The sequence below is a fragment of the Ricinus communis genome, chromosome 7 (genome assembly GCF_019578655.1).
Source record: "Ricinus communis isolate WT05 ecotype wild-type chromosome 7, ASM1957865v1, whole genome shotgun sequence".
In the NCBI taxonomy this organism is placed as follows: domain Eukaryota; kingdom Viridiplantae; phylum Streptophyta; class Magnoliopsida; order Malpighiales; family Euphorbiaceae; genus Ricinus; species Ricinus communis.
The window spans coordinates 28,274,537-28,298,774 of record NC_063262.1 but is presented as its reverse complement, the minus strand read 5'-3'; the positions used below and the strand labels follow the sequence as shown (position 1 = coordinate 28,298,774).

At 33.2% G+C, this 24,238-nt stretch overlaps 3 protein-coding genes, 1 long non-coding RNA gene and 1 other non-coding gene across 7 annotated transcripts; 3 read left to right on the top strand and 2 right to left on the bottom strand.

Moving 5' to 3' along the window:
- Positions 1-353: 353 nt before the first annotated feature.
- LOC112534102 lies at positions 354-456 on the top strand. The gene has a single exon (XR_003078409.1). It is a non-coding gene; the product is annotated as a U6 spliceosomal RNA (small nuclear RNA).
- Positions 457-582: 126 nt separating this feature from the next.
- LOC125370600 lies at positions 583-3,068 on the top strand. Of its 2 annotated transcripts, none has more exons than XR_007216623.1 (2): positions 583-720; positions 1,969-3,068. It is a non-coding gene; the product is annotated as an uncharacterized LOC125370600 (long non-coding RNA). The 2 variants fall into 2 exon arrangements; XR_007216622.1 differs by lacking the exon at positions 583-720 and adding an exon at positions 1,563-1,848.
- Positions 715-2,795, bottom strand: LOC112534095. The gene is made up of 3 exons (XM_025156658.2): positions 2,660-2,795; positions 2,077-2,586; positions 715-1,568 (listed from the first exon to the last, which is right to left on the bottom strand). Exons 1-3 carry the CDS (start codon positions 2,709-2,711, stop codon positions 979-981), a joined length of 1,152 nt encoding a protein of 383 aa, XP_025012426.1. The 5' UTR covers positions 2,712-2,795; the 3' UTR covers positions 715-978.
- A 392-nt stretch (positions 3,069-3,460) lies between the features above and the next one.
- On the bottom strand, positions 3,461-9,120 carry LOC8286808 (ELMO domain-containing protein C). 2 transcript variants are annotated; one of them, XM_015716754.3, is made up of 9 exons: positions 8,410-9,120; positions 5,594-5,703; positions 4,905-4,973; positions 4,639-4,754; positions 4,500-4,554; positions 4,280-4,400; positions 4,082-4,129; positions 3,880-3,974; positions 3,461-3,789 (listed from the first exon to the last, which is right to left on the bottom strand). In XM_015716754.3, the coding sequence occupies exons 1-9, from the start codon at positions 8,510-8,512 to the stop codon at positions 3,691-3,693; spliced, it is 816 nt and encodes a 271-aa protein (XP_015572240.1). In that variant the 5' UTR covers positions 8,513-9,120; the 3' UTR covers positions 3,461-3,690. The 2 variants fall into 2 exon arrangements, with proteins under 2 accessions (XP_015572240.1, XP_015572241.1); XM_015716755.3 differs by lacking the exon at positions 8,410-9,120 and adding an exon at positions 5,864-6,275.
- Positions 9,121-13,877: 4,757 nt separating this feature from the next.
- Positions 13,878-23,312, top strand: LOC8286809 (endoplasmic reticulum metallopeptidase 1). The gene is made up of 21 exons (XM_015716753.3): positions 13,878-14,316; positions 14,416-14,501; positions 14,599-14,700; positions 15,020-15,126; positions 15,237-15,337; positions 15,692-15,779; positions 16,161-16,249; positions 16,512-16,651; positions 16,757-16,922; positions 17,047-17,182; positions 17,343-17,439; positions 17,695-17,824; positions 19,012-19,071; positions 19,178-19,296; positions 19,560-19,684; positions 20,450-20,674; positions 20,813-20,973; positions 21,421-21,584; positions 22,083-22,165; positions 22,244-22,329; positions 22,910-23,312. Exons 1-21 carry the CDS (start codon positions 14,110-14,112, stop codon positions 23,051-23,053), a joined length of 2,616 nt encoding a protein of 871 aa, XP_015572239.3. The 5' UTR covers positions 13,878-14,109; the 3' UTR covers positions 23,054-23,312.
- Positions 23,313-24,238: the final 926 nt, after the last annotated feature.

Below are 24,238 nucleotides of genomic sequence, written 5' to 3'. Positions count from 1 at the left end.
TGATAATAAGATAGATAATGTAGCAGCAGCAGAGACTTGTAAATTAAGGTATAGGATTTATGGGGTTCAGCTACTTGATCTACATTTCAGTATGTGAAGAATTTGGTTCCAAAAAAAAAAAAAAACGTATGTGAAGCACCAAAAAGAAAAAAGTGGCTGGAATTGGGCCTTAAGATATTAAACGAAAAGATATGGGCTGCAATACATTGGTCTCAAGTAAGGAAACAGCCCAATTTGGCGAAGCCTAATGGAAAAAGCATGCAAGACGACGAGACGTCTAAATTAGACAACAGTAACAAAACCACCCAAAAGCCTTCAAGACTTTAAATAGAACAGCGTGCGATGAGGATGTGGTCCCTTCGGGGACATCCGATAAAATTGGAACGTTACAGAGAAAATTAGCATGGCCCCTGCGCAAGGATGACACGCACAAATCGAGAAATGGTTCCCGCTCCAACTCCCTTTTCATTTTATTTCCTGTTTATTCAATTTCTTATTCTCAATCGAGCTCAGCTTCGATTCTCCTGGTTGACTGATTGCTAGAAACATGAAGTTAACTGTATCTTGTTCTTTCATGATAACTTAGCGCCATGGAAATGGGTGGTATGTTCCATTTTAATTCTAAGTGTTCTGTGATGACTAAGTCACCAGGCTCTATATTAGCAGCAGCTCAGAAGCTCTATTTATGGAGATTTTGGAATATTATGCCTACGGCTGGAGGTAATTTTGGTTGATTGTGCTTTGAGGTCCAGGATAAGATCTTGAAATTCTTTTAAAAGTATGTGTTCTGAATGTCCTGAGAAAGAAGGTTATAGTTGTGAAGTTTCTTGCTTAGACCTAACTGCCAATTTAGATATTCACAAGAGAGGATTAACTTCATTTACAAGGTGATTTTTGTTGATGTGCATATTTGTTGGTTCAGAAACATATGAAGTCGTAAAACATGGATGTAAGTAGCATGAGTGACCTTTGATGTAGCTAAACTACTTGCAATATTGCGACAATTACAAGCACAAGTAAAATCTTACTGTGTAGTTTTTTTGGACTTGCGTTACTTGACCAAGAGACAGAGCGAAGAATGACATTATCAACTACTGGCCCACATAAGATTGCATCGCTTCTTTGGCCTTGATTGAGGCTAACGAAACTGAGTGTACTTAGGTTTGAATCTGCCTTAAAATTAATGGAATGATTCTGAGTTGAACCCATACCCTGGCTTTGTAGGGTAAAATTCTGAGTGGTTCTCCCTACTTGAGCTTGCAGCTTTAGATCTCCGATACACGAGTCATTAGCATCCCCCATTGTGAATTCTAAAGTGTAGTTGGATCCCTTTGAGAGTTTTAGGATGGTTAGTATGCCGGAGGGATCATTTGAGACTATCTCAATTGCTGCTTTACCTTCTGGGACTGAGTAGTGTGCTGAGTCTATGTACTTCACTGTCCCTATGATGGACCATTGCTGGAGTGGAGATCTAAGTTGATCTGGCTCCTCATCCAGTAAAATTCCCTTGCTGGAACTTTTGAGAAATGCTGGTCCCACCTCAAATCCACCATTCACCACCAAGTTATCTGCAATTTATATTTAAAATACTTCAGACACCTGACGAAGCCCAGGTGGGAACTAGGTCATGTGTTCTACTGAGAAACTGAATGATTAGTTAGTAGAGGAGTGTTAGATGAAGAAGGTTGGAAGCTCTTCAGCATGGGAACTTCCCTCAATTTTTGTTTCAGCGTTTTGGAAATGATACCAAAATGAAAATTCAGAATTGGAATCTAGTTTACTGTTTGGATTCACGTTTCCTTCATGGAAAAATAAAGATGAAAACAGAATGAATAAAAAGATAAATAGGTACTCATTGCAGATGCTGTTCACAAGTATATTTAATTTATGGCTGTTAGTTTTCTCTGTTTGTATTGGGTAGGCATTATTTATACATTCATTAATTTTTGTGTGTTAACTTTATGTTAGGTAGGATTACCTATGTGTTAAGTTGTAGGGCCATTGCTTACCAATTAGCTTTAAAGTGATCATCCACAGTATCAGAATTTAACATGGGAGAATTCAGGGATTGCATACCACCATATATTACAGTTGAGCCAATTTGGTTGATGATAAAAGTGTCCACCACAGGGCTGCAAATGATATTTGTCCGAGTCTCCAGTGGTATTCCTTGAATCTCAAGGTTGATAACATCATCCCAGCTCTCAAAGTAAAAGGCATGACTCTCCCACGTCTCCTTCCCATAATGCCTTTCCATGGAGAAAACCTTAGATCTTCGAGGTGTTGAAACATTTACAGCAACAGTATTATTAGAACATTCTTTGCTTCCTGGAGCAAGGGTGAAAGTGAGGACACTGTAACTGGAATCAGCTTTAAATGTCTGGTTGATCTTTCCATCCTGACCCAACTGCAATCCATGACCCTCCCCTGGTAATGATAAGTTCGAACCAGCAGTTACATACCAGACCGAACCGCCGAATGACCATCCAGGTATTTTATTGATTCCATTTTGGAGCAAGATTGGTTTGCTGGTGTTTGAGGTTATATTGGTCGGAGGAGATTCAAAATCTGGATTCTGCAGGAGATCTGTAACACAGTTGTTTTTTCGTTAAAGACCAGCATTATTCGAGATGAACAGCTTGGTTCCAGATATGCTTACCTCCAGTTGAGATTCCAACGAAGAGGAACAAGAGAAGCATTGAATTAGCCATGATCAGAGGAGATGGAAGCTTGGAAATGCATTTCTTTTATGGATGGCAAGCTCAACCAGAATTTGAACCAGCCATAAGGTTGACTTGCTTTAGGAAGGTATGCAAGCTACTTTCACAGCTTTGACTTTGAATGAATAATGCATTGCGTTTGTGTGCAAGAAATTTCAAAATTTTGTCAATTGTTATTAGAATTACCGTATATAAGGAATCAACGATATTTCCCCATGTTGTCTAGTTACTTGGCGGCAAAGTATGTATGTGGGATTAAGGTATAGACCTGATTTTATCTCCAAATGTACTAGATTATTCCTCAGGCTCGATAAGATATTTTCTGGAAAATATTTTTCAAGAGATTAACTTATTTTTAGTTATTTAGTTACAATTTAAAAACATTAATTAGAAATTTTTTTTTTTTTTTTTTTTTTTTTTTGCGCATTTGAAGTGTATTATGTCATGGTGCTGTCTTTTGTCTTTATAATATGTTAGTAATGTGGGTTGCCCATATTATGGTGAAACCACCTTTGCTGATGATTGCTCATGCAATTATTCTACTGTTTTTAAGAGATCTCTGCTATTTGATGATTCAATGAAATTATTCTTTGGCAAAAAGTGAAGATTTTATAATAATAATAATAGGCAATATTTTTAACTTTACTTTCAAGTTAACTCTGCATAGTGTGGTTTGTGTCATTTGAAATGATCAAATGGATAAGCATTAACCCCAAATAAAATTTAAAATTCCCAAGTACTGCTCCAAAATTCAATTAGATTTTAGATTCACTTAGAGGTATGAGAATGTCAAAAAGAAAGAGATATAGGGATTGTACAAACTTTAAAGCTAAAATAAAATATTAGAGATGTGAACCAGTCTGGTCTAAATATTTAGGCCCTGTTTGGTTAACTTGCTAATTCTCTTTCCTTTTTCTTTTTATCTTTTTGGCAATTGTGAAAAACCAAGTTGAGCCTGAGTTTGTTATTGCTAAGAGAGAAGGCTATAAGAAGGCATGTCTTCAATCCGGAGGACATCATCCATTAGAAGTTCTCTTTCCACTTGAGCCCTAGTGCATTTCAATACATCCTGCAAGTTTTTTTATCATTTTCTTATTAATAGGGATTGTACAAATATCCAACAAGCACGAAAACAAAGAAGAATCAAGAGAATTCTCACATTAAACTCCATATATGTTGCATTCCTCTCTAGCCACTGCTTGTCCATGACCACAAAAGCCACACAATAGAGCAAGTCAAAAGCCCATTCATTTTCTGAAAACCACAAGGCAGTAGTAGCCATGGAAACCAGTCAATATCACTGTCACTAGATAATTCCCGTAGAAACAAAATGTTCATTGTTATAAAATTCGGGTTCTCACCTGACAACATCTGTAAGAAAACTGATCTGACAAATGTCCTAGGTTTTGCTGTAAGCAAATGGGTTCTTTATGTTAGCAATCCCCTCAAAAGGAATGACAATCAGGCACTGATAAATAATGAGAATTGAAAAGCTCACCTATGACTACTATCTAAATCCTTACCATAAGAGAGAGAGGAAGTGATCAAATGTTACTTACAGGCATCAAGGTCGAGCATTTGCATGATCATGAATGTGACATTTACACCAGCAACAGCAAATGGGTACTCCCAAGCAGATCGCTTTCCCCCTTGCTTCTTTAACAAGCGTTGAAATGATGTCTGCGGTAAACAGCCCGCATAAATAATCAACCAAGGTTCAAGCCTTACTTTATTTGGTTCGTCCAAGTATTTATCTACGCACACAGATTATGATCTTACCGAGAATGTTTTGGCAAAGAATAAGAGGTTCTCCAAAGAAATGAAGCCTGCTCCTCTGTTTATCAGGGAACCGCACAAGTTGAAAGAAATACAAAATATGCTACATAAAAAGTAAATGACAAGCAGTTGAAAACAATACCTAAAATCAGTAGATGGATCTCTTCCTTGCCATCCCATTTCTTTCCACTGATCAGATATCAGCCCACGAAGCTGCTGATCCGGATATGTGGCTGACCATAGTGCTCTTAAAGCTTCCTGTTGTCAAAATATCATCACTAGTACACAGTTGGCTAAAACGTATAAAACTATGAGACTGGCTAGCAAGTTTCACTAATTTTAAAAATAAACACTAGAAAGTAAATTGAAGCTTATAAAAAATAATAAATTTTTAATATAAGACCACACCTGGTGATCTGGCCTGGAAGCATCAAAATAGATCTTCATTCGGTGTCGCAGTCTTTTCAATCTTTCTTCCTGAAAAATTCTGGATAGTCTATTAGTGGAAAGCAAATAAGCACAGCAATACATTTAAAACTTGAGCCATCTTCTACCTACACAATTAGAGTTAAACAAAATTGATGAAATAGGACAGCCATATAGATGAGTGTGGAATTCCAAGTTGGCTGAGGCCAGAAGGACTGGCCTTCAGCTGCCCATATGGACTTTAAAGAGAGACAGGGAGAAGGAAAATTAGAGGGAGACATACATACATTAAAAGGATCGAGGAGAATGACAGGTTCCAGCTTAATATTTTATTCTGCTGAATTCATGTAAATATACAACTGATCTAGTAGCTTGAAGTAATTAAGAAAGATCACAGTAAAAGCACCATGTAGCTAAATAAAGGTTGCTTGTAGCATGTTGATTGATCAAACATGTGTACCTAGTTCAAGCTGAGTTTCTAAGTTCGACTGTCAGACCAAGTAAGCTGTGAACAACACTGAGCTCAGCTTGCTTGGCCAATGCACGGCAAAAGGCGGGCCTTTAGCAATATATCAAATATAGCAGCTAAAGCAACGACAGAAGGTAATACATTATGCTTTTTTCCCTCATTTTTCTGCTTTTTTTGTACCTTCTATGATAAATGTACTTGCCTGATGGGGTGTCAAGTTAATGCAAATTCTCTCATAAGCTCCCTTTCGCTTGAAGCAAACACAAGTGAGCCCCTTACCAATCCAAGTAGGTGTTCCACAAGTGGCATCATCTGCATAAGTGCATATTGCATAAAAGAAATAAAAAAATAAAAACATTAATTTTCATGTTCTTAGTTGCAAAACTAAGAAGCCATTGCTTTCTGAAACCATGAGGGAAAAATAAAAAGGTAATCAGACAAGCATGATAAAGGCAATCTTGATATTAGCCACCTGGTTTAATTACCAAACTAAAGCCTTGCTTATTGGCAAATGAAAAAGGTTTCAAAATACTCTCAATTCTCAAAATACCCATAAAAATTCAGGTGGTCCTGGATCCACCTGAGCTCAACCTATTTCCCACAGCTGATTTGCTGCAAGAAACTAGTACTAAATGAACATATGTCATTAATTTGGTGGAGGTGGAGGTGGAGGTGCTGACGGGTGGGGAAAGGATGGGCCAGTACTCTCTCTCTAGTCTCTACCTCTAACTATAGACCACTTCGCCACCAAACTGGTGGTGGGGTTTAGAGGGCCACCCGACAAAGCGGCTGTAGATAAAGGTCACGTGCCTCACGAGGGAGGTTTCTTCTAGCGTGAATATGGATACAGATAACATAATTTTATACGTATGATTGACTAATGAAAGATGGAGAGATTATTGTAGTTGTACCAGACATAATCAAGAGTTAGGTATTTTGGCGTGTAGTGCTGAGATTTTCATTTTCTTTTCAAGACAGTCTAGTGAGATGATGATGATGCGGTGCTGTACTTTACCCGACAAACATATGGTTGGGAGAGTGAAGACACGCGCTTAGCTGGAAACACTGGACCACAATCCGACCACATGGGAACAGATGGCATCCATGTGAGCACTTGATCCAATGTGGTCGGAAGCGTACTCCACGCTCCTACAAGGTGCGTGAGACTAGACGGTGGTGACTAACCTAAAAATATCCAATCAGCTTTCCCTGTTGCTTTCCTTATCCAAATTACTCGTACAAAAACAATTAAATGATAATTCATTTAGTAAATGGTATTAATAGTAATTAATTAAATATTTATAAAATAAGAGATTGGATGAAGATATGTCCTAAATACATAATTATTTAAAATAAATTATTACACCTATTACAAAAAGAAAAATAGAGGAATATAATTTTGCGAATAATTGATTGATTTTATTCAACTAAGTTATATTTAAAATCGTATTTAAAATTTAATTATATCATATTTTAAAAAAAAAATTAGTTATATCATACTTGATTCATCTAAAGAATTTTTATTTGCACATATAAGCAAATGAGAATAGATAATTTTCTTTAACTAAATCTTAGCTTTTATGTACTTGACTATTGTATTACTAGTTTCATAACATAATTTTGGAAATAATTCATCAATACTGAATGTGAGTATGGGTTTCAAAAGATAAATTTTCAAAAAGTTGTTTGCACACTATAAATTAATTTAAAATATATGTGTGCATTGACTAGAGTAGCTATATATTTTAGATGATAATCATATGATCTAACTAATGTTACTCAAGTAACAAGATTTTGGAAATGAGATTTCCTTTTTATCGCTCAATTTTCCCTATTGCTACTGAAAATGAGAATTCATTGTTAATAGAAAATATCAAAGGGGTATGAGTTGATAGGCACATTTGGTTGTTTAGCATTGTACCTACAAAAGCCCAGCGGTGCACTTGGACCACAACTCCAATCAAGGACCGTCAATACGTACTAAATCCAGTGTATGACCCGCACATTTATGGGACCCATTTGGACATCGACGGACAGTGATGGACTTGAAGAATTTGTGCACTTTGGTCCTAACAGTTAACCAGATGTTTCGCCAATATAAAAGCTGGCGTCAATTTCCCGTTAACCAAAAGAAAAATAAAAACAGTTTAAATGTAACATGTTTTTTGAAAACCATGCTACAACATTAATGATCTAATATATACTATTGTGATGTCAAATCCAATTGCAGCCCAAGTTCTCCAAAAAGATATCAAAAATATCAAAATATAATATCTTCCTATTATTTACATTAATTTTTCTACTATAAATATCTCCTATGAAATATTAATTATTAATATCCGTTGAGATTTACTTGACTACATAGTGCGATACTTCTTTTCTTTATAAATCGCTCACAGTAAAATTGACAACTCTCGTAAGCATGACTAGATAAGAAGGCTGTCTGGCTTATGCTAATTACTATTACAAACTAAACATTTTTTAGGTTTTTTTTTTTTCGGTCGAGAAATTATTATTATTATTATTATAGGAATCTTCATCTCATTACAGTTCGAGCTTAAAAAAATAATAATAAAAATTCACATGCTCCGACTCTTAGAATATATATATATATATAATTGTTAGAACTTAGAAACAATAAACAATCATGCAGATTCGGTCCATGTTCTCATAAAACTAAAAAGGCTATTACACATCAACTGCTGAATGACTACTGTTTTTTTTGTTCTCGCTGCTTTGTGAGTTTATTTACAAAACTTATTCTATTACACACCAACGTATTTTAATCTGTATTAAAGAAAATTTAAGTGCAAGACCGAATAGAATGAATCTAAAAATGAGAACACAAGGAGGATCATATTAATATAATCAGTAGCATATCAAGATATACTAAAAATGCATCAAAAAGGAAAAAGAAAAAAAGTATAAGAAAACTGATTAAGATCGTTTTGATTTCCGGAGGAATCAAAACAAAGAAATCACAATGCAGAAGGAGATTAGAGAGAGGGAGAGAAGAACCTGAAGGATTAGAAGCAGAGGCGGAGGCGTGAGGGCATCTAGTGATGGAAGGGGAAAAGGTACGGATGGCTATACAGTTGCCTTGAGTTCTAACCACGCTCATCTCAGATTATAAATTATATGCCTTTTTTCTTTTAAATAAAATTTCAATTTACTTACAGTTGCAGATACTGAATTAATTAGAAAGTAAGCAACAGAGAGAGAGAGAGAGAGAGAGAGAGAGAGAGAGAGAGAGAAACAGAGTGAGAGAGAATAGAGAAGAGAGCAGGTCCATCTCCCGACTTTTGTGAGCGAGAGTGTGGAGTATTGGAGAGTGTTTAATGACGATAATGCCCCCTGGTTCTTTTCCACGTTCGGCTTCTATACAGGAATTTGCGGATCTCCCCATTTATAGCTTGCAACTTGGATTATTTGTTTTTTGTTTTTTGTTTTTTGTTTTTCTTTCCTTCAAAACATAATAAGAGGTCTTTTCTTTTTCTATTTTTTTTTTGTAAACAGTTAATTTCCGTTTTGGCACCATTTCTTTTTAGAATTCTTACCATAGTTTTCTCATTTCTTTTCTTTTTAGTTATAAGTTACTGCCTTAGATTTTGCAGCAATTAAAGGATAATCCAAATCTTGAATTATTTTCTATGTCATATTGTGTATATTTATTCTTTTACCAGCAATGTTTCAAAATTTGAGAAAAAGGAGATATAAGTATGGATGAGCTTCGCTCTTTCAATTTTTATTCAAAATTCAATAAATTTTTCTAATAAAAAAAATATTTATGTAATTATTTATTTATTTTAGGAGAAAAAAAACCTTGCATTCCTTGTATAAAAAAATAAATTGATATGTTTGAATTTTGATAATTATTTTTAATATTATATTATCTTACCATTAAATTAGAGCAACTAAAAGGAATACTTTGTGTATTAAATTTTAAAATGAAGACTTTTGGAGTTTCAAATTTAATTATCATAATATAACCCAAGAGATGAATAACGGAACCCTCTCTGAACAAGAGATGATCTCCTTGTTCAGAAGAACAAAAATATCAAAATAACAGTAGAGATTGAATCGCATCCAATGGACATGAAAGGAGAAGATTTAGAGGATGAGGTTGTGCCGGAGAGCAAAGTCCCTTCTCGAGATGTTGTATAATTAATTGAATAAATTAACAGCCAGCAACATAAAACTATAATCAATTTAACTACAATAAAAGATGAAGTCGCGCTTGAAGTTTCGGTGGTATCAATTTTTACCGGAATCGATGATAATGTGTTTGTGTGTGTGGAATTATCAAGGTAAATAGAGTATGACCAGATGAGTCAACATCTCACTCATTTTTTTTTAAATTAAAAAAATTATACAGCCAGAAAAAATAAATTATTTTTAGTTGTCGAATAGTATTATAGAAAAAAAAGTCAAAATTTAGTGGTTTATAATATAAAGTTCGCAATACTAGTTAAAATTATTAAAAAGCTCAAAATTAAAAACTTTTTAAGTAATTAGGGCTTGTAAGAATAGCTAAATATATTTCATATTTGTACGTGCGAGGGATATTATAATGAATTTGAATGAAAGGGTAAAATAGAGAATAGAAAAGGTGTTTTGTAATTTTGCCAGAGGAAGCAGATATATGTGTTGGTTATTGGTGACAGGAAGTCCAAAACACAGCATTAAGATTCCACGTGGCAGGTCTTCTTCACTAAACTCCGAGCGGAGAGCCGCCTCACAAATTATTAATAGGAAGGATGATGCTTCTGCTTCTGTTTCTGCCACTCCCAATCTCACTCAACGCTCTGCAAACCACATCACAGGGGCTTAACTCTTTATTTAAAATCAAACTAGCCAGCTTATGCCTTTAAAATTAAATTCAAAATTCTTTTAAGAAATTGAAATTTTCAAAAATAAAATAAAATAAATGATGCTCGCCTTTTGAACCAATTTTAGGTATCTTAATTTAATGATTTATATGAAACTATTTTAAAAATTAAGTGTTATGAGTCAAATTCACCTTTTTAAAATTATAAAAATAGTTATACTGAGTTTATACAGTTAAAACTGTTTTCTTTAATACCTTGAATAATCCATAAATTGCAAACTTAATATTTATAGAGTAATTTAATTTCAGGTTTAATCAATTTATAGCAAATCCACTTCTTATTTGGATAGATGTTTTAATTAATTTAAGTTATTATCTTTTGTTTTTTTTATTAGACAATAAAATATTTATTATATATAATGAGTTATATATAATTTATTATATTTTATAAAATTAACTCTATAAATATAATTACTATTACGATAGAAATTATTGTATAATTAGAAACTAATTTTTTAGTTAATATAATATTAAAATAATATAAAATATAATTTTTTAAAATTTACGTTATTATTTAATTAAAAAATTAATTTATTAATTAATACAAATGAGCTTGAACAGAAATAGGAAATTAAAAAGGAAATTGTTGTGTGAAAACGTGCTGAGATGGGGCGTGGAAGGAATGCGACTGACAAGAAATAAATTATGTTTTTGGAGTTAGATCACTCACTTTATAATCAAATAATCAATTTGGTCCTCAAGCTTTATTATATTTTTCTTTTTATAGATTTGATGTGACTGCCACGTGGCTATAAATACAAATTTGATTATCTTTTTTTCTTACCAACAGTTTTGAGCCTTAAAAAGCTTGGCAAAATGACAAGAGGAATCATGGATGTCACCCACGCTGCATTCGTTCCAATTTTGCTTTTTAATTTGCATTAGCCACATGGCTATTATAGATTAGGTGGCCCTTACTTGTTAATCCAAAAAATTAGTTCTTATTCAAAAGTTAAATGTTATTTTACAATGATATTAGTTAAATTGAGTTAACCTGAGATGGAATAAGTTGTTACTTGCTTTAAGTTAAATTAGTCGATTATCTTTTTCTTGAATGAGAAATAATGGAAAATTGAAAATTTAATTATATATAAAAAATTTTGAAACAAATAAAGTTGATTTTATAAAAAATAATATTAATAATTTAAATTTTTAAACTAAAATTATCGTAGCAGCAACCGACATACGAGTAATTTTATATGAAATTTAAAATTAGTTTAAAGATAAATAAATAAAATAAATAGGATTAATTTTAATTATTATCATCATTAGAACTATAATTGACTTAAATTGGATAAAAGAGTGGTGCAGATCATAATCCCCCGCCATGGGGCAGAAGTGGCTCATTTGTTTTTCTCAATATCAAAATTGGCTCATGATCCCCTATATTTGATTTATATTGAATTTAAAAGTGATGAAAGGATTTTTCTTTTTTTGGACAAACAGAATATAATAATAATAATAATTATAATAATAATGAAACTTATGAGGGAGATAATAATCCAAGCAAAAGAGACTTCCTCATAAACGCATAGAAACCAGCCGTTTTAGCCGGCTTGTTTCTCCATTTAAGAACGGACCAAATTACAAGCAAGGAAAACAAAGAAAGGAAGTCTCTCCTTTATTTGATACATGACACAATCAATTTTCCAAATAAACTTGGGTTTCACTTTTAATTTATAATACTTATGTTTTCAAAAGCAATAAAAAAATGATGTAATCTTATGTCCCTTTTAAAGTGATGAAATATCACACGTCCATTTGTAACATCCTTTAAAAAGATTCATTCTAAAAGCTAGTAATTAGGTTATGATAATGTTTGAAGATTCAAACTAGGTGTGCAAGACAGAACAGGTTCTTTCTAATAATCAATTTTGATAATTAAATTAATTTTGTGAATATAAAAAAAGAAAAAAAATATATATAACATACAATGTAAGAAATAACTATGAAAAGAATAATAGAGAGTATTATATAAATCTTAACATAAGATATAAAAAGATTTTATCTAAAGTTTCAAATTCGTATTTTATTTCACGATATTGATTGACAATATTAATTATTGCCATTAGATATATAGTTATGTTTGTATTCACTGAGTTATAGTAAGAATTTTGATATCATAATTGGATTTGCTCGGTCATCGATTTATTTTATAATTTTTATTTATTTTTTATAATTATAATTTAAAATATTTTTTTAAATTGCGTTAGATCATACAAACCAATCCAGATTACATTAAGTCCACCAAAGTCCAAATTCTGCTTCTTTTTTCAATTAAATATTGGTTAGGATCTTACTACAATCTAAAGAAAAATAAAATTTCGTTAGAGTAGAAGAGTAAAAAAGTGTCAACGGACCATTTATAATTAAGAGAAATCATGTTGAATATGGTGCTAGTGATCCGTCCGACCATTAGACTCAACCTTATAACAAAACCTAACCCATTAAAGCCCAAGTTATGCATGGATTAAACTATTGGAAACTTTTTAGAAATATTTTAAGATTAATAAAAATATTATTTTTACTGTATAATTTTTAAATCAAAATTATTTTTCATTTTTTTCTAAATTTACGATCTATTTATTTTTTTATTTTACTTAAAAATAATCAAAATTTTTATTAAAAAATTAAACCTATTTTTAATATTTTAATATATTAATAACAAAAAGATAAAAAAGATATGAATATTTTTATTAATTTTTTCTAAACTATTTTATACGAGATTCGAATGTTTTGTTTAGAGCTCACTTAAAGCTTATACATATTTAGTAAATATTTAGCGTACTTTATTAATATAAACTGAGAATCGGACTTCGAAAAGAACATCTTGGCACACGAATGTGCTCAGCTCCAGCCAATCCCACTTGTTGAACAAATCCATTGTTCAGGAACCAGGTGTGTCAAATTCGTCGCCGTTTCTTACATAAATTCCATTGTTTGCGAGAAAAGAAAGAGAAGATAAAAGATAACCACGGTTCAATTTCGGTTAATTTTTTGATTTCATATATATCCTTTCAATTCAAAATAAGTTTAGAATTGATTCTTGTCTCGAAATGTAGGCTTAGAATTTTCTTTACTTAATAAATTTACTATTTGTAAACTGTTTCTAATTATTCTTTTTTTTTATTGAAATATTAATTTATTTATCTTTCTAAAGTAGTTTCTAAAACTTAAAAATAAGAAAAATAATTTTTTCTTTAAAAAAAGAATTAAAAACTTCTTAGGAATATCTTAAAATCAATAGAATATTTTTACTGTATACATTATTTCCTTTAAAAATACAATTTTTTGTAATTTTCTAAAAATATGAGGTAATTTTTTTAATTATTTTACTAAAAGATAATAAAAAAATAAAAAAATAACTAAAATTATATTGAAAAATTAAAAAATCATATTTTTAGTATTTTAATACAAGTAAAAATAAAAAAATTAACACCATAAATTTAATAAAAAATTAAAACACATAAATATTTTTGTTATTTTTCAAAAGAATTCCTTTTACCAACTGTATCCAAACGAGCTTAGAAGGGCCCAATACAAGAAGGCCCAACTCATCATCCATTCGAAACAAATGGTCAAATAAAGGTACAAAAGCACAAACAAAACTGCTAGCACATCCAGCAGCAGCAACAGTCAAAATGTTCGTAGTTAGAGTCACTTGTACACTTCCATCATCCATGTGGTAGTTTCTTCACAATTCCCCACTAGCAAAAGCACAACTTTCAATTCAATATCTGCATTTCAAATATTCCTTTTCTTTTGTAATATATATATACACACAATTTTTGTGTCCCATTCAAAAGAAAGCAAGAGAAAGAGACCGAGATATGGCGCTCAGGCTTAGCTCCGGCGATATTTCTGGTTTCAAGTTTTTAATTTCTTTAGCCATTATGTACGGTCTAATGTCAGTGGCTGTTTACTATATTATTCACATGAAGTTTATTACGCCACTTGATATCGATGCTCCTCTTGATCGATTCTCCGAGGCTAGAGCTGTTGAACATGTTCGAGTTTTAGCTCAAGATGGTCGTCAAGTGAGTTGGCTGTTCTATTTTCTTTTTTATCTTTTTTTAAATTCTCAGCTTGTAGTTAAGCTTAATATGTGATTTATTAATTAAAAAAATGCTTGATAGGAAGGGCGTCCTGGATTAAGAGAAGCTGCTATCTATATTAGAACACAATTGGAAATGATAAAGGATAGAGCTGGATCAGACTTCAGGTTCTTGCTTTTTTTTTTTTATTTTTTTTTTTTAATTTTCATTTAGTTACTTTGGTTTTATGATTTTGTAATTAAGCGCAATTATTTCATTCTGCAGAGTTGAGATTGAAGAGGAGGTTGTTAATGGCTCTTTCAATATGATATTTTTAGGACACAGTATATCTTTGGGATATAGAAACCATACAAACATTGTTATGAGGTATGTATATTAGTTGTTTCTGATTCTGTTTCCTTTAATGATGTTTTGGCGCGCATGTCAATTGCCCAATGAAATAAATAAGAATCAAGATTCGCCGCCTGCTCTACACGCAAAATGGGGACCATTTATTTATTATGTTTGTTCTTTGTGGGACTAGATTAAAGTACGCGGATAATTCATAATTGATACAATGAGTAAATAGTATCATGTCAAAATATGAGATAATGATAGGGGACTTGTTATGTTTGTGATTTTGAATTTTATGTATGTGCTAACGTAGCTTGCAAAAAAGTGTAAGATGATCTCTATTCAATGACAGGATATCATCTGTAGATTCAAAAGACACTGATCCATCAGTTTTAATTAATGGCCATTTTGATAGTCCACTTGGTTCACCGGGAGCTGGTGATTGTGGTTCATGTGTTGGTGAGCACTTTAAATATCTTAACCTATTGATGATGTGTCTTTGGCAATTTTGTACTTGATCATTTATGTCTTTTTTTTTTTTTTTCCTTAATTTTGGTTTTGTTTTGCAGCATCAATGCTGGAACTAGCAAGAGTTATTACAGACTCTGGTTGGGTCCCTCCTCGGCCCATTATTTTTCTGTTTAATGGCGCAGAAGAACTTTTTATGTTGGTATGAAATCATAGCATCAGCTTGATTCGTCCCATTAATTATCTGAATATTGCTTTAAGAATTCTGTTTGGACAAGACACAGTCACACAACGGACTTAAATAGCATTTTTTCCTTTCCTTCTCAAGACTTATGGTACACTGATCAGGTTAGAACAGTGCACTAAGGCGAGAAGAAACCTTGTAAAGCACTCTACTGTTGCTCCGCAAATGACCTAACCATACTGCAGAAAAGTTTGCCCTCATCAAATCCATGATACCCATAATTGTTTGATTGATTATTATCCTACAGTTTATGCTCTCTTGAACTATTTATTTGTTTAAGCTTAAGTGAGGTTGTTTGCAATGATGTTTCAGGGTGCACATGGCTTCATGAAGACATATAAATGGCGCAATTCAATAGGAGCTTCTATTAATGTGGAAGCATCTGGCTCTGGAGGTCCTGGTAGGAAATAATCCACCCTGCTGTTATTTCTTAAATGTTTATAAAAGTTGCAGTAAATACTAACTCCATTATTTGGGAAAATGGAACTCAATTTTGGGGCAGAGGTGGGTAGCATGCTATTTCTGTGAATTTACAGATCATACAACTTCACTGGAATAGAGAAATTGCACTATAAGATATTGCTTATAATACGATTTATCCTTGTGGTATGATAAAACAAATTTTTTTGTGAAATTCAATGGAACTAAAATGAGGAAAGGCAAAAGCAAAACCTACCTTCTTTTCTAATACATGTTGATCTATATTTTGAATTCCTTTTTATGTTAAATTGAATTTTATGCTGCTTCAGCTATAATTGCTGATCTATTATTTCTTTAACAGACTTAGTCTGCCAATCTGGGCCTGGTGCTTGGCCTTCTCTAGTCTATGCTCAATCTGCAATATATCCCATGGCACATAGTGCTGCTCAGGTTGTTATTTTCTTGTCTTTTGTGCGTGTATGAATTTTAATGTGAAACCAAAATGGTGAGTGTTCTATTGGTTGGTTCCCTAGATAATATTCTGACTAGTATCATTATCCTAACATAATGCCTTTTCTGTTCTATCTGGTCCTTCATTTCTTGAATGACTAGTATCATTACCCCCCTTTGCTTTCCGCCAACACCATTTTCCTGGCCTTCTAGTTTTCTATTAAAATAACTGAATTTTAATTAATGTATTTTCTCTGTGTAGGATGTTTTTCCTGTTATTCCTGGAGATACAGATTACAGAATGTTTTCCCAAGATTACGGAAATATTCCCAGCCTTGATATTATCTTTCTTCTTGGTGGTTATTACTACCATACCTCTTATGATACGTTGGACAAATTATTGTATGCATTACATCTGCTATTTTGGTATAAATATGCTTCAGTGCTATTTTTATATAATTTTATCTTTCATCATCTTTCTGATACATCAAAATTTTCAAAAACTAGACCTGGAAGCATGCAAGCACGTGGAGATAATCTACTAAGCATACTTAAAGCTTTTACAAATTCTTCTAAGTTACGAACTGCCCAAGAAAGAGAATCCCTTAGAGCTACTTCCAATGACTACAAGGATGAGCGAGCTGTTTTCTTTGATTACTTATCATGGTTCATGGTATGCTGGAAAATTCATTTACCTGCTTTAATATGTTTTTCTTTTCTGTGCGGTGACTAAGATTATGACACTTTTGTTACATGGATGCACTTACATAAATCATTGTTCCTCATTGATCTCTCAGATATTCTATTCAAGAAGGGTTTCGTTGGTACTTCATAGCATTCCCATTGCTATCTTTTTTGTTATGCCATTCTTTTTGCGTTTATTGGATTCAGGGTTACAATCTTCATTTGCAACCTTCTATGATTTTGTGAAAGGTGGAGTCCCTACTTCATCATTTTCTCATACTTTTCATCCTTCGATTGTAGCCCATATTTTGTACAGATGTATCTTCCACCCCTATGCTTCATGGGATGTTACTGCATAAGTGCAATAGATGTTGAGGATTGCTTATAACTTTCTCAAATTTGTTTCCAGGATTTCTTTTACATGCTTCTGGGATTCTGTTGGCAATTGCTTTGCCAGTTATCTTTTCCATTGTGAGATTGTTCTTCTCTAGTCATGCAATGAACTGGTGAACTTATACTCTGGTTGCTCTGCTGTATTATCCACTGTATCTTTTCCAATATCGCTTTTTTTTTTTTCAATGGAAAAGGATTATGAGGGATTTTTTCAACTACAAATTACTAATGGACGATTTCATAAAAAAAGAATAATTATATAAGAGGTGATGTTACTAATGATAACAGATCTGTAACTGGAGTTTAATCTGATAAATATAAAGAGCAAGTTAGTAAGATCATTGTTGACATACTGCATTCAAATGCAGGTTTGCTCATCCATTTTTGGCTTTCATGATGTTCATTCCCTGCTCACTTATTGGTTTGTTGATTCCAAGAATTGTTTGGAATTCTTTTCCCCTCTCTCAAGATGTTTCAGTTCTCAAGAAACCAAAGGAGGTACAATTATAATTTTATTCATATCTTCTTAGTGATCACCGACAAATGGCAATCTTGTTCTATAACTGTCATTAGTATTTTTGTTTACCAATTACCATTATTGGGAAAAAAAGTTTTTTGCATTTTCCTTGGTATCAAATGTTAAAAGGTTGTGCCGGTTACATTTATGTAACTGATTTTATATATGTCTGAAGAAATCATGAAATCAATCTTTCCATGCAAGATTACACAATAGTATGAGAAGTCAAGACAAAAACCAGCTTTTTGAATTTGAAAGCGACCACATATTTGAATTCCCAGAGAACAACTGTTTTCTTTGATGAAGCAAAATGTCTCATGTTTTCTGAGTAGAAATACACGATCTAGTGTACAAAAACTTGGCAGTAGGTGAAGATCATTGGCCAACACATACCACATTGAACTAACATATTGTCCAATTGAGAGAGGATGTTAACCATAGGATAAATACAGGATGGATGAAGTAGAAGTGTTGTGGGAGTCTTATGTGACTGCAAAATCCACTTAAGATGAAAAGCAAGTTCTGCCGCATCGAAATACAGCTTGCTGTGGTATATGCTAGTGAGTGTTACACCAATGAAGGGTAACACGTCTCTAATGATGACTGTCGTAGAAGTGAGAATATTAAGATGAATGTGCTGGTATACAAGAATGGATAAAGTATGTAATGAGTGTGTTAGGCAAAAGGTGGATGGTTTCTATTGAGAAATTCGGATAATGTAGATTGAGATGGTTTGGGCATGGGAATCGAAACTTATTGATGCTTCGGTTAAAAAGGTCGGGTGGAGAGAAGCAAGGATACCTAAACTAACGTTGAGAAAAGTGGTATAAGATGATCTAGTGGCCTAACATCTTTCTGAAAATGTAGCCTAAAGTTATTTGGAGTGGAGAAAGAGAGTCCTCATGAATAAAATCAATGATAAAAATTACTCTTTCAATTTTCCAAATGTTAATTGCAAGACACATTTTCTAGAGACTATCCAGAACTACAATAAAGATTACCATATAATTTAGTAGATCTCTTTTCTCTAGAATGTATCTTGTTGGTCAGTAATATGTTATGGATGCCATTATATACTTATCATAAATATGGATATTTAAATTTAAATTTGGCTGCACTATTCATCCCTAGAATTTTGCAGCTTATTGATATCACATGGATATTGCAGGCACTATCTAATGAAGCTCGGTTTTGGGGAGCATACGGTTTTTATGCTTGCTTAACTTTGGTACGTAGTCTATACATGTAGTCAATATTATTGCTTCAATGTAATTTGGCTGCGTTCTTAATTTGTGGAAGTTGCGAATTTCTTACAGCTAACTTTGGTAAAGTAGGCTTATCTTGCAGCTGGCCTAAGTGGAGGGTTCCTGACCTTTTTGGTGTCAGCTTTTATGCTTCCTGCATGGATCTGCTTTAACCTTTATATAAAGTCTTATGGTCATCAACCACTCAGGTCTATTTAAATTCTTCTTTGTGCTGGTTGCCTGATTCATATGTCAAACTTCTATAATTTTGTTGAATTGTGCTCATCTTGTATGCTATCCCGGCAAGAAATAGTTGAAGCATGCTTTAAAATATCGTTCTTTGGTGATCTGCTTATAAAATCTATTTTCTTTTGAGTTGCATCTCTACATATCCCTGCCTTTCCACATGTCTCCTCCTTTTTCTAACTGCTAAACAATTTAATATTGCATTTAACTACATTTTTGCTTTCAGGTCTGCAGTCATCTATATAATACCTCTAATTCCATGTCTCATTTACTCAGTATATTTTGGTGGATTTCTTGCCCAATTTTTGATTGAGAAGATGGGTATGATGGGTGCTGTTCCTCCACCTTATGGTTAGTTTCCTGAACGTTTAGTTATGGTGATGGTATTATTTCAAATTAAGCCTTCCAGCATAAATCATGGACAGGCAGAGCTGTTCTTCCTAGTCTAAAGGTTCAGTTGTTTTAACATGAGATACTTATAAAAGGTAGTGCCGAAATCTGTATGGGTTCGATTTTCCTATTCTAACTGGGAAGTTAAGTTTTCCTTACACATGCTGTGGCCATTGGTAAACTTGAATGAGTTATGAGGCTGATTCATATTCTTGATTTATTTTATATCACTTAACTACTGATTTATGGCTTTGCCAACCATTGATCACGGGATCAGTTCAATACAAGTACAATGTCTATTAGATATCTCTAACTGTTTGATTTCTTCCTTGTGTTTGTTTTGAGTATTATGACCTTAGTTTTCAACTATCACTATCTTGATAAACAATTCTTACAGTGAGATCTCTTCAACTTGCTCATATTTATCATATGTTCTTATGTGCAGTGATCCTATTGGTTATAGGTCGATGAACTTCTGCTCTGATCCTAGCAGTTGTATACTCGTATTTTAAATTTCATCACCATAAAATTTCTTTGTTGCACTTTTCTTACTGTAAGTTGTGCTTAAGCTGTGAGGTATCTGTTGCCAGTGATCATAAATTTACCCATGAAATTATTAATCTTTCTTTTTCTTTATGGGTCATGGAAGCTAATGTTACTTTTGAAATTTCAATTAGATAGAATTGTTTGTCCTGTGAATTACAATTATCAGTTCTGTACTTGCAGGATATTATATTACTGATATTGTAGTGGCAGCAATAATTGGGGTTGTAACTGGTTGGTGTGTGGGACCTCTAGTACCTATTTGTGGCCATTGGCTGGCTAGGTCCTCCATCATGCAGTTCTTGCTGCATGTTAGCGTGCTTGCATTGGCTCTCTCATCACAGTTTTTTCCCTACAGCAACACTGCGCCTAAGAGGGTTGTTTTTCAGCATACAATTGTTACTGCAGGTATGAAGGAAAGAAACAGGTCTGCTGTTTGTCATTAGACATTAATATGTTAATTTGAAGACTGTTAGGTTTAGTCATGGTATTAGCTTTGTGATTTTTTCGAAGTTGCTAATATCCTTTTTCCTTGTGAATTCACAGATGCAAATGGGGTCGTGGACTGCAGTTATGATTTTTCTGTTGTGGATTCAAATTCATTACTTTTTCTTTTTAAATATGCGCCTGAAGTGGCAAAGGACTTGCACATTGGTTCAGATTTTTCTTTTGAAACTGCTAAATTGTCTCACCGAGAGACTTGGATGGTATGTCACGGACTCACCTTCTAGTTTTATGTTATGATCTGAAGCAGTATTTTGTGCCTTGGATTGCTTTTACCAGTGAAGCAAAATTCTTAACTGCTTTCGCACGGATGCTGGATTCACCATCTTAGATTTTGAATATTAGTTATCTACCTTAGTCCTTATCCTCTCCCTTTCTTTTCCTGCACATGGAATTGTAATGTTCTTATTGCTAATTCAATATCTTCCTCTTCCTTTATTTCTGACATTGAAGAAATTTACCTTCTCAACCTTATTGTTAAAACTTCAAACAAATGAAGCATGTTACTTCATTAAGTTGTCCTATGCCTGACAATAGAGTTTATACTATTACAACTGATTACCTGTGTTCAATATTGATGAATAGAAATATCTTCTAAAGTATATTGCATAACATTCTTAGCTAACATATTTTTGAAATATTTTTGCTAGGCCCTGTTTCCTGTATCTCTTTTGTTCTCAAGAAGTTTGAAGTTCCCTGCTAGGAGTGATGACATTTCGAAGCAATATAGATCTTTCCCGTACTTGTCTAACTACAAGGCTCATACAATTGCTAGTGAGGGAACTCGGAGAGTTTACTTGGAACTTTCCTTAGGGTGAGTAGAATGGGATGATCTAGATGGGATTGCATTTTTTTTTCTTCAAATATACAACATTCCTTTCAGTTATATGCATCATCAATGCGGTGAGATTTAGGTTGCAGAAATATCAATTGTTCAATAATTATAATTAAAGATGATTTGGACATCCAAGAAAGTGGAGAAAAGGACATAATCTAAGTTGTTGCATCAAGTTGACTGAAGATTTTATATTGAGCCTGTGGAGAAGGTTCTTTAATATGGTACGAAGAAATCAATTGAATAATGTATTGGGAAATGGGAAATCTTTCATGGATGGTGAAATTAATACTTGAAGAAATTAAACAAACTGTATAACAAGGCTAGTTGATAGGTTGGATTTAGATTGTGACCCACACATTCTTCTCATGCAAAGTGCTTATACTGTATTCCAGAATGGTCTTCTTAACCCCGTGTTTTTCTTCATCAATTATAAACTTTTTTTGGTATTTAAAGCTTTATGTATTGTCCTTTCAGCAACTTAGAGGAGGTCTGGGTTGCTGTCCTTAACATTACTGGTCCCTTATCGAGTTGGTCGCTTGCAGACAATAAACTTCCAGGTATAAAATTTTTGTCTGCTGTGGTTTCGAGTGCAATTGTTTTCTTAATGCATATTGAATCCTGTTGGATTGTTTCAGCTCCTGAAGCAGTTGATGGTGGTCCCCTGTCATATATATGTAGACTTAGCGGAGCTAGTGATGATAAATGGAGATTCTGGTTAGAGGTAAAATGTTTCTTTCGTAGAATTATGTCATCTTAAGCACATACTTGTTTATTTTTCCCCATCTTAATCTCAACTGTTATTTCCCTATTGTTGTCGGTTGGATATCCATCAGCCATACATTCACTTTTAAGCTCTCCATTGAATGGCGCAACCTAGAGTGCGTACAAAATGTCTATTTGCTGTCCTAAAAAATTCAAGCTTATTGACTTGTGTAGTTGAGTGCGCTGCTTTGTCCTAATGAATTTGCTTAATCTACAGTAAATGCTGAAACTTTCATCTTGTTTTGTCAAATTATTTGCCATTATGTGTGCAATCCACATGCAGCTATCATCTCCTGTCCTTTTGATGATCCTGGAATTGCCACTGTCAAATACTACCATACAAACAATGATTAGACACACATGTAAACTTTTGTTCTCCCTCCCTCCCCTCTCCCACCTTATCTCACCGCCTGGAATTTTCCAGGCTGTGTAAGCAAACAAAAGATGATTGTGACCATTATTAGCTGCAAAAAAAGATAATTTCAGACCTACTTCATTGTTATGTAATCATCCTTAACTCTTGTTAAAAAAAAATGCAGGCTAACAGTTCTAACGATTTAAGGGTGGAACTTGCTGTGATAGACCAAGTTTTGTCTGATGGAGCTAAAAATCTGAAGGGCCTTTTCCCCGACTGGGTAGACGTGACAGCATATTCTAGCTTTATGTCCAGCTATATCTTTTAATTTGTTTTATGCATTGCAGAGGACATGTACTGGTGGACCATACATTGATTTGAAAGCAAAAAAGTTTTCCCAGATCATAACAAATCACAGTTTTGGAATTCGTTGGCAGCATTGGCTTATGTTTTCGATCAAATCACTTAAAAACGCATTACTGAGGCTGGTTTATTGGTAAACATGTTTATCATACGCTTAAGTTTGCTTTGGAATATTGTATTTTGAATTTGCTGAATGCATCTATATCTTTTTCTATTAAAGACAACCACCTGTGCTCCTCAAAATTATCAGCAGTCATTTCTCCACAGCATATTGTATTAACATCTGATGCTCACCAAAAAAAACTCGGTATAATTGGGTGGAATTCATTAGCGAACTTTTCAAGATCGACTTAAAAAATACTCGGGTATTAGCCAGTCAATTTTGTACTTGTATCCGACTTAATAGGCTCGTGAGTCTAATCTAGTTTTTATTATTTTATTTTTCATAATAGTCAAATTCAAAATTAAAGTAGAACTTCAATAATATTCTTAGTAGAGTACTCAAATTGAGCTTTAAATGGAATTTGAGCCACGCTTGAACTTAAAAATCGAGGATTAAATAGAGCTCGAGTCAAACTTCGGGTTTGACAGTGTTACGATTCGATTTGAATGGCCGAACACGTCTTGTTTATGAGTCACCTCTGATCGAAAAATCACTACTGCTTTTGTTCATTAGTAATCAAATAAAATGACCCACTTGTGGCCGGTGGTTTAGCATGAACTACTCGCTCGCTGTGTTTGAGGAAACAAGCCAATACTGTTAAAAGAATTTTTTTTTTTTTAATTTTAAAAAGGACAAAAGGATAAAATGACAACAGTGCAAAATAAGAATTTAACATTGCCCCAGGTATTTCTTCTCAAATTAAATCGAAATAAAAAACAAAAGAAAGATATTGCCATAGACATCTATTTAGAGATTTTAAAATATCAAATTTCTGAAGGCAACTATAAACAAGTTAAAGTAAAAAAAGAAACTAAGTAATATCAAATTAGCTTTCCGTTCGTTAATCTTTTAAAGAAATCAATTCCATATACTTTGGCTTGGTATATGTAGAAGCATGACATGAATGTTCGTATATCATCAGAAAGTAAAATATTATTTTCTTATGAATAATCAGGTGCTGCTGAATCCCAAGATGACGGATCTAAA

Bases quoted from the DNA above. Each gene is read 5' to 3' on its own strand.
- LOC8286808 (XM_015716754.3), bottom strand. From the start codon at position 8,512: ATGAGCGTGGTTAGAACTCAAGGCAACTGTATAGCCATCCGTACCTTT. The intron at 4,555-4,638 runs GTATTGTTTTCA...CCTGATAAACAG, and splicing joins GATCCATCTACTGATTTTAG to AGGAGCAGGCTTCATTTCTT. The intron at 3,975-4,081 runs GTGAGAACCCGA...TGTGGTTTTCAG, and splicing joins TTTCTTACAGATGTTGTCAG to AAAATGAATGGGCTTTTGAC.
- LOC112534095 (XM_025156658.2), bottom strand. From the start codon at position 2,711: ATGGCTAATTCAATGCTTCTCTTGTTCCTCTTCGTTGGAATCTCAACT. The intron at 2,587-2,659 runs GTAAGCATATCT...ACTGTGTTACAG, and splicing joins CGTTGGAATCTCAACTGGAG to ATCTCCTGCAGAATCCAGAT. The intron at 1,569-2,076 runs GTATGCAATCCC...TATAAATTGCAG, and splicing joins CTCAACTGTAATATATGGTG to ATAACTTGGTGGTGAATGGT.
- LOC8286809 (XM_015716753.3), top strand. From the start codon at position 14,110: ATGGCGCTCAGGCTTAGCTCCGGCGATATTTCTGGTTTCAAGTTTTTA. The intron at 15,127-15,236 runs GTGAGCACTTTA...TTTGTTTTGCAG, and splicing joins TGATTGTGGTTCATGTGTTG to CATCAATGCTGGAACTAGCA. The intron at 22,166-22,243 runs GTATAAAATTTT...GGATTGTTTCAG, and splicing joins TGCAGACAATAAACTTCCAG to CTCCTGAAGCAGTTGATGGT.